The sequence below is a fragment of the Gobio gobio genome (genome assembly GCF_949357685.1).
Source record: "Gobio gobio genome assembly, chromosome: 1".
Lineage (NCBI taxonomy): Eukaryota > Metazoa > Chordata > Actinopteri > Cypriniformes > Gobionidae > Gobio > Gobio gobio.
Window position 1 is genome coordinate 79,873,692 of NC_137097.1, and position 9,486 is coordinate 79,883,177.

The 9,486-nt window shown below is 41.5% G+C and overlaps 1 protein-coding gene across 1 annotated transcript; it reads right to left on the reverse strand.

Annotated features, from left to right (window-relative positions):
- Positions 1-214: 214 nt before the first annotated feature.
- On the reverse strand, positions 215-8,850 carry sox10 (SRY-box transcription factor 10). The gene is made up of 4 exons (XM_079831417.1): positions 8,734-8,850; positions 5,567-6,231; positions 4,067-4,329; positions 215-2,930 (listed from the first exon to the last, which is right to left on the reverse strand). The coding sequence occupies exons 2-4, from the start codon at positions 6,004-6,006 to the stop codon at positions 2,176-2,178; spliced, it is 1,458 nt and encodes a 485-aa protein (XP_079687543.1). The 5' UTR covers positions 6,007-6,231; positions 8,734-8,850; the 3' UTR covers positions 215-2,175.
- Between the last annotated feature and the right edge of the window lie 636 nt (positions 8,851-9,486).

The following is a 9,486-nucleotide window of genomic DNA, read 5'->3' on the forward strand; positions in this document are numbered from 1 at the left end:
TGAAGTAACTGGTATAATTTCAATGTAATGTTACACAACTGGTTTAGTTTATAATTTTCTTAAAAAACTATTTTAGCTAGAGTTTATTTGATAGTACACCAAATCGTGCTCTGATCAGACCCAGATGCTTAATCATATATATCTTTACACCTGTCGTCCCTAATGGCCTAACATGTTCAATATTGCAGAAAAACTACCATGCCAAGAACCTTTTGATTAAAATCTTTATTAGTTTCAATGACATGTATTAATTCATTCGAATTCAGTTTGTATTTAATTCTACTCATCAAACTCTGTTTAGGCTGTTTTTGGGAAGGTTACAACGTTGGTGTTCAACATATTGTCTCAGACATGCAAACAATGCAAGTCTTCATTTGTTTGGTTTTATGTTGTTTAGGTTAGCATTAAGAAAAGAAATATGACTATTTGTAAAAGGAAATGTGATTATTGAGGGCAATTATCTTTACAATTTACACATGGGTTTGATTCAGATTCAGTTAGATGGTCCGTTTACCCCTAGATGGTGCAACTTACCCACTGACTCGGATCAACTTACCCATAACAGGGGGTAAATTGAGCCACAGAACACCTTTTTTTATAAGCAGTCATATTTATGGAACACTTTGTCATGCATTCTGATCATTTAAAATGATAGAAAACATCCAATAATTACTTTAGATAGGCCTACTTTTATTGTACTTATGCATTATTTTATTATCTTAAGGACCAATTACGTAAAAATGGCTCATCTTACCCCACTCACCCCTAACACCAGAGTAGCCTATAGATGATACATTAAAGCTATTGTAGTGTGCTATTCTGAAAACTGTGCTTTTTGTCATGATCTTACAGGTAGAGATAAGAAGGCGAGGACGTGTTTGTACAGACTGCAGCTTTATTTAGAGTGAGGGAAGTTAGTCACTGCTCTCTTCTATTTACACTGATAAAGAAAAACAACAACACTTTTACCCACCACAGAATTACACAACATCAGAATAAAACGCTACTAATAAAAAAAACGAACAAAAAACAACAAATATAAATAATATTTTGTAATATATAACAATAATGTCGTTTGCCTGTTTCAGAATAGTACTAATAAAGAGGGCGAAAACTATAAAAGAGGGAGAAAAACATTGAACATGGTTTACAGTAACAGACTGTCTTTGCGATATAATTCTGCAGTGTTTTATTGAGCTAGGCATCACGGGTAATGTTCTGAAACGGACATTATATTTCCACAAAATACAAACCGGCACTGTTTCAATCTCAATGTGGGCATTTAACATATCCGAATTGGCGAACGGCCGAAAATTCGCGCCCTGAAAAGAGTTTCACGTGATTTAATTCGAATTTATCAGCGATTAGCAACCGTTTCCGACGGACTGAGGCACTAGCGGTGTTAGCTAAATATTAAAGGTCATTCTATACCGGAAACTCATAATCGCGTTAATTCCGCTGTGACGGAAACATATTGCATTACAGTACTCCGTTTGTGTGTTTGGAGTAACACGGTTTACACGCGTTTATCGCGTCCTGGCACTGATATTTACACACGCTGAAAGTCATAAAACACAAATGTCATTAACAAACACTAGACAGTGGTGAAGACTTTTCAGTGTAGTTATGGCAACACAAGAGTAACAACAATAGAAAAGATTACAACAATAAAAACACGTCATTATTTTTCCAAGATAAAAACAATATGGCCTTATTTTGGTTAATAAAAAGAGATTATTCATACATACAAATACAAATAAAAAAAACATGTGGATGTACAGGTAATAGCATCAGGTGTGAGTTTGTGTGAATGTGTTGGAAGAAGTTTGTGATCTGATACACTGCCAAACCACACAGAGTTCAGAAACTACGCCCATTTTTGTGTGTGTGTTTTGGTCTCAGTACTTTGGTAATATGTCTCATGAAATACCACTGGTGTCGAATTGGCGGACGAGCAGATCTCTGTGAAACGGGTCGTGATGGATTTATCAGCCTGAGGCAACGTGAGAATATTTTCCCTGCAGATCTCCACACACACACACGCGTTCTCGCAGATTTATGTCTGTGTAGATTGTGGCGCAGGCGAGTGTTTTGATGATTTTCGGTCACACCTTAGTTTGGACCTTCAGTGACTGGAAATGAAACGAGAGCGTCGCGTCATCTCCGCGACGCATGTCACGGTCGAGATAGGGTGGTGTAGACGGGCTGCTCCCAGTGCGTGGGGCTGTGCGACTGCGGCACGGAGCCGGGATCCGGAATGGCCGTGTACAGGGGCCTCTGCGAGGGGCCCATGTAGGAGAAGGCGGAGTACAGGCCGGAGGTTTGGCTGGAGTGGGCGTAGTACGAGCCGGACGCCTGGTGCTCGGCGTATTCGGCGAACTGCGCGCGTGACGTCAGCGAGGGGAAGGCGGCGCTGTAGTGCGGCAGGCTGAGCGGCGTGTACGTGACGTGGGACCCGCTCGCCGCCGCGTCGCTGGAGAAGTGCGTCTCGCTCTTAATCTGCGTTTTCCCGCCATCCGAGCCCAAGTGCTGCTGGGACGGCAGCTGTTGCTTGGACAGCCAGGCGGTCGAGTGACCACTAGCGGCCGCCAGAGCACTGGAGATGCCGTAAGCGTACGGCGAAGCCGAAGACCCAGCGCTTGCGCCGCCTGGCGCCTGCGGGTGTCCGTTGGGCGGAAGGTACTGGTCAAACTCGTTCACGTCGAACGGCTCCATGTTGGCCATTACGTCATGGCTGATCTCGCCAATGTCCACGTTACCGAAGTCGATGTGCGGTTTACCGCTGGCGGACGAGGAGGCGGAGCTTCCGTCTGCTCCCACCCCCAAACCGCTCCTGGAGGCGCCGCCCTCGCGCTTCCCTTCACCGGATTTCCCCCCCTGCAGTTCCGTCTTAGGAGTGGTAGGGGGCGTCGGCGGGCTGTGGCTCTGACCTGAGGAACAAATGGAAGAGTTCATTTTTTTGGAAGTCTCTTCTGCTCTAGCCTAGAAATCTAGACGCACCCTAGCGGCAGAACATTTATTTTGCCGCGAGTGTAGTCTAGCAACTCTCGCTGGAAAAAAACAAAATCTGGTGAGGCCAATCACATTGTGTATAGAGTCGTTGGGCGGGCTTAAAGCTACACTGTGTAACTTTTTAGTTTATTCTTAGCTAAAAACACTTAAAAATATATGTGCTCATTAATGTATATTTACTTCTTTCAAGTAATAAAGTATTCTCGTAAGTTTGCCATTGAAAATACATACGGGTGAGGGTTCGAATGCCGGTCGCCATGTTGCCCCTCCATCTTGAAAGTACATTAGCCAAAGAGGGACATACCCGTAAATTCAAGCTTCGCCTTTCGCGTTTTAACACTCGATGGCAGCGTGACCAATGTGGACGAGGTCGAAGTGGAAGCCATGTTAATCTTGGACTAAATCGGCCACCGTAGGAGTTGAGAGGAACAGAAACTAATATTCACTGAATGATCATATACCTTTTCACCACTAGATGGGGGAAAATATCACACAGTGTAGCTTTAAGATAATGATGGAGCGGAGTTGCGGAGGTTCTGCGTGCTACAGGTAAACAAAGAACCTGACGATCAGCGTCTTTCAAATCGGTTTTGGCCGCTACTCTGGAAGACTTGGAGTTCAGCTTTTCTTTGAGGAAAGAACAAAGAACGGCACTGAAGTCATTCGTAAGAAAGGAAGATGTGTACGGAGTTTAATCTATCAACTAACATTAGCTCCGCTTCGGTTGGTGCTATCCAATTGCGTGCAGAGGGAATTTGACAGACAACCGTTTATCCCGCCCCTCGGATTGAGCCCTGCCAATGGTAAGTTTCCAGACCCAACATCTTGATGTGGGTCTGGCTTGTCAGGCTACTTCTGCTCACCAATGCGATCAAAAAAAGCAGTTTAAACAGTGAAATATTATTATAATTTAAAAGAGCTGTTTTCTACGGAAGCTTGTTTGCGCCACAGAAGATTAATAATTATTAAAAATAAAAAATTATTATTATTATAAAAGTCTTCAGTGTTTCTTTAGATTCATGTATTGTGTCCTGTGTTGGCAGGTGTGGCTTACCTGTAGCGTGAGGGTGGTGTCCGTCGGCCAATGGCGATCCCGCGGCCCCGCCGTGCGCCACCTCCAGGTGCAGGCTCTTGTAATGTGATTGGCTGTGACTGACCTCGCCCTCGGAGTGGCCGTCGCCCTCAGCGTTGGATCCCGGTTTGCCGTTCTTGCGTCGACGTGGCTGGTATTTGTACTCGGGATAGTCTTTCTTGTGCTGCTTCCTCAAACGCTCGGCTTCCTCGATAAACGGCCTCTTATCCGTCTCGTTCAGCAGCCTGGAATACACACATGCCAAAAAAAAAGATCAACTTTTGCACAGTAAAAATATTTCATAGTGAAGGATGTAACCTGATCACTTGACAAAATAACAAAAATACCATCACAGTAAACTCACTCAATCTACAGAATATTAACAATTAATCAGTGCTACTCAGGACTTTATAAGCATTTAAATCTGCATTTTGATGATATCACCTGTAGTCTTAATCAAAAACACATTGAGTTAAGTGTCAAATGAGATGTTAAATACAGATTCTGGCTCAGATTTCTCCTGTGAGAGCTGAACACGAGCAGACGATCAGTTTGTGTGTCTGATATTCCAGCTGGTGTTTGATTCTCCACCTGTTATATATGCCGTCATCTGTGGAGCGAGACGCTTTCAGTGGTTTAGCTGTGCATCTAGAAATCCAGCCGGACCAAACACTCAGTCCCTCATGAAAATAAACTGTGTAATAGTTGGCCTTCGAGCTCGGGTTAATGGCGCTGTTTACGGCATGTCTTTTCCACAGCAGCTCCTGAAGGGATTTGTCCCTCTAATCTGGCATGTTGAAGGAATGATTATTCTGAGCTAAAGCCCCTGAGAAACTCAAAGCCAAAGGCCGAGTTAGCAGTGTGCAGTTAATATGAGGAGTGGCCATCAGAACTGACTGGATCTGCAGCATCAATTATTAACTGATAGAATTACAGTAATTAATTGATGGTGGCTGTTTCTTGAGTGGTTTATGACTGGGAATGTTCAGATGGACTTTCGATTTGATCATCATAGGGTTTTTTCCCTCCCAATTTCATTTTAATGAAATGTTTTATGTCTGTTATGATTATTTTTTTAATTAAAGCACAATTATAATTATGTACTAAATGTGCTATATAAACAAACTTGTCTGGAGTACTCTAAAAAAAAGGTTCTATATGGCACCAACAATGGTTCTTAGCTCGTAATGATAGGGGAACCTTTTTAAGTGCTATATAGCACCAATTTTGGTGCTTCAGTGGTTCTTCATCAGTTCTTCAGAGATGCTATATAGCACCTTAGTCAAGAACCTCTGAAGAACAGCTGAAGCACCAAAATTGGTGCTATATAGCACTAAAAAAGGTTCCCCTATGATTACGAGCCAAGAACCATTGTTGGTGCCATATAGAACCTTTTTTTTAGAGTGTAACATTATATTAATTTGTGCATTTAGTAGGCTACCATATTTCATATCAGGTAAACATAATTGTTTTTGCTCTCACCTCCAGAGTTTCCCGAGTGTTTTACTGAGCTCGGCGTTGTGCAGGTGCGGATATTGATCCGCCAGTTTCCTGCGCGCGGCCTGCGCCCATACCATGAAGGCGTTCATCGGCCGCTTCACGTGCGGCTTGCTCTTACTGCCCGAGTTCACGCGCACGGGCATGGGCACGAGCGTCCAGTCGTAGCCATTGAGCACCTGGCTGACCGCCTCGCGGATGCCGATGGGAAACCGGTCGTCTTCTTCATCGGACTTAATTGAGACACCGGCGGAGACTCCGGCTCCATCATCACCGACGCCCGGCATCTGAGACGGCTGACCGGGAAGAGGGGAGTCCGGCCCGCCGGGGGCCCCCGAAGAGTGTCCGGGGGACATGGAGTGACCGTCCTCAGAGACCCCGGGACTCATTTCCACCTCCGACATACTGTGTTCCTCCGCCGACATCGGTGCTCTCGCTCTGCGGCCACAGGTGTCTTCGGTAGGTCTAGTTTTTCCTCACAGGACCTCGGTTTTTAATACGTTTATTCTTTAAAAACTATTTTAATTTCTGGAAAACAATTGTTAATTATATAGTAGGTCATCCAGTGAAACTTTAACTCGCTTGTTTTCATACGCGCTCTGTTCTGTCAGAATGAATCCATCCGCCGTCTTCCCCAGGATATAGATCTGCTGAAAAAACAACACAAATGTTATTTAGTTCAATATTATGGGAGTTTGTATGTTACATTTGCATGTTTCTGTAAAGCATTTCTTCTCAGTGTACAAAAATATTATTATCGCGTTTTTATCCCAGCTAATACATTTCTGAAATCGGATGATTTGCAATGTTTCTAAAACATCCAATTTTCTTACAACGGTATTTAAAATGTTAGGCTACTTTAATGTCATTGTCCCATAACTAATTTTACTCACAATATAACGTTCTTCTAAGAACATTTCTCTCAACACCATGTGAACGCATTTGATTGTTATGAGAAAGTTCTAAATGTGTTATTTTAAAGAACGTTTTATTTGAACGTTTACATAACATTTCCTACCGCACAACCTCTTCGCTGTTCACTCAAACGCCTCGCGAACAAGAAAAAACCTGTTCAGGAAAAACGGCTACAAACACTGAGGCTTTGACTTTATTTAGAATTGGTCTTTTTTCCAGGCCAATCATACGGTGGCGTCAGTTCGCCTCGGTCTGCGTGTGTGTGTTATTTTAGCTTCACTCCTGCTAACAAGCTACTGTTGAAGGTTTGGCGGTTTGTTCAAGCTCCCGGGAGAGAAAGTGCTGGAATAATACCGGCTTCATTCCGCCTCGCTGCTGGATAAACACGGAGCGGCGCTGCTGCGGGCGGCTGAATTACACAGTGTTTGTTGGTGAAAGCACAAGCGACGACTCATAACCAGCAGGAAAATAAGGAAAATCATAGCAGTGTGTTTATGAAAACTCAAGCAACCGGCATAGTGAATATAAGCGAAATCATTTATTTAGACGGAGTAGCCTATATGTCTGATTACTGAAAGTCAATCAAAGAGCCATTTTTTCTCTTGAAGCACTCTCTGAACACCAGATATTGATTAATATTCGGCATAAACTCTGCAGCCAGAGCTGATCTTGAATTACTGCTGTCGGAGCGGATCGAATCTCAGCCGAACACAAGAACAACCCATCCGACAGCAGTAGGCTATTAATTAACATCAGACACAGGTGACTTCACTTCAGCGGATAACAGATTGATTTAATATTCATAATCCATATAATATATATAATAATATATATATAATAATCCAGTCCCATTTGTTAGGGTCACGGGAATACAAACATTTAATCATTTGTGTCAGATTGACTTGTGTGTGAAGTTTCTTTGGGACAAAAGTAGGGGTAGCTATAAAGCAATTCGTTTTTGAGTAACACAAATCGGTCCGTTTTATTTAGCAAACGCGACATTTCAGAACAACGCGCACATAGAGACGTTCTGTTCATTAATTTGAACCACTCCTAACTTTATTTGTTCAGATTTGATTCAGTTCATCTTTGGCTAGAGGAGGGCGGGTCATAACGCCTGGTTTGGCAATAATTTGCCCCTAATTCACTCATGCCAAAACATTTCCTAAATGGCACAATTAGACAAATGTGCTTAGATTTGACTAAAACAATTAGATCCGAATTTAAACTGATGCTGTTGATTTGATTATGTTTTTTCTTCAGAATATTGAAATGCGCCAATTTTTAATACTGTGAACGGAATATTACAGACTTTGCACTTTACATAAGCAGGTTACACGAGCATTTATGCCAGATACACAGAAATTATTGCTCACAAATACGCAAGTAAACCAGAAAATATACAACATCGTATCTTTAAAAAAGCAGATAAAACAGTATTATAATAACAGCTGTTAGGAATTAAACAAATGCACTTAGATTTGACAAAGAAAATTCGAACTTCCACTGATGCGAAAATCTGTTTACTTGATTGACTGGGCGATAGGTTTTTTTGTTTGTTTGTTTTTTTTTTCGTTTTTTTCCCCCTCAGAATATTGAAATGCTTCGTTTGTTTCCTATAATGTGAATGGAATATAACAGACTTTACACTTTACATATAAGCAGGTTACACGAGCATTTTGGCCAGATACAGCAACGATTGCTCACAAAAACGCAAGAAAAACAGAAAATATACAACATTAGCCTTTAAAAAAACAGTATTATAAAAGCCTATAACTGAAAATACATAATATATATTATGCACACGCATCAAATCAAAGTATTCAAATGCAGCTGTAATTGTAGGCTACTAAAAATATCGAAGTGTATAATATTTCGAATAGTTTTGAATATATTAAGCCGTTTTAAGACAGATTAACACAACACGTCTCAGATTTACTCGCAAATCTCGAAATTTACACCTCGTGACACCAGTTTGCTTTTAAAGCGTTTCTTAAATAATCCATTTCGATGAGAAACTTTCTTCTTTACAGTTATCCCTCAAACTTCAAGCACACATCACCCGAACAGAAAACGAAGTCAAATGAGCATGCGGCGATTAAATTCAATGCGATGCATATTTATTATTATTATTAATAATAATAATGATAAATAGTAATTTCCCCGTTTCGACATTGCAATGCCGTATATATTCCCATGCACACAGAGAGTAAGTGTCAGACAGAGAGAGGTCTTACTGCACTGAAAGCAGGTCGCCCGCCCAGCGCGAGAGTCCGTCCGTCGGTTCAGCCCCCTCGCTCGCGCTCTGAATGCCTGCTCTGTGTCGCGCGCCGGGGCTTAAAGAGCCTCGTTGTGTGAAGAGCGAGAAAAAAAAATCAATTCATGGAAAAAAATCTCTTAAAGGAACAGGAGAGGCTCGTCGGGTCCTTCTCTGATTGGCTGCTGGATTTCGCCCTGAAGTTTCTCAGCAGAGGGCGGTGATTTCAGCTGGAATATTCGGCCTCGGATTGGAATCACACCTTTATTTATGATTTTAAACTTTTTATAGCCTACATTTATTCATATTTTTTGGAACTTAATATTCTTGATTTAGAATATGAAGTCATTATATAATAAACCAAATACTATAGTTAAAATATGTAGCCTAATTTATTTTTTTTCCCTCAACTCTAAAAAATGCTGGATTGCTTCAACCAAATTTTGGGTCAAATATGGACAAACCCAATCACTGGGTTTACACTTTTGATTAAAAGCAGATTTGAACCAAACATTGGTTGAAACAACCCAGCATTTGTAGAGTGTTATTATTCAGACACAGTTTATTCGATATTTAAGTTCTGACACATAAAGTGCAACCAAAATTGATCAATGTGTTGTGTATTTCATAATTAAAAGGGTTGGAGTTGATGGAAAGCTATTAAATTCTAAAAAATGTGAATTGGAAAATAATACGCTATTTATGTGAGCATTAAGCAACATCGGAGAACCGC

Excerpts from the sequence above, each read along its gene's own strand:
- sox10 (XM_079831417.1), bottom strand. The coding sequence starts at position 6,006 with ATGTCGGCGGAGGAACACAGTATGTCGGAGGTGGAAATGAGTCCCGGG. Across the intron at positions 4,330-5,566 it reads ACACTCGGGAAACTCTGGAG|GCTGCTGAACGAGACGGATA; the intron begins GTGAGAGCAAAA and ends TGTGTATTCCAG. Across the intron at positions 2,931-4,066 it reads ACACCACCCTCACGCTACAG|GTCAGAGCCACAGCCCGCCG; the intron begins GTAAGCCACACC and ends TTTGTTCCTCAG.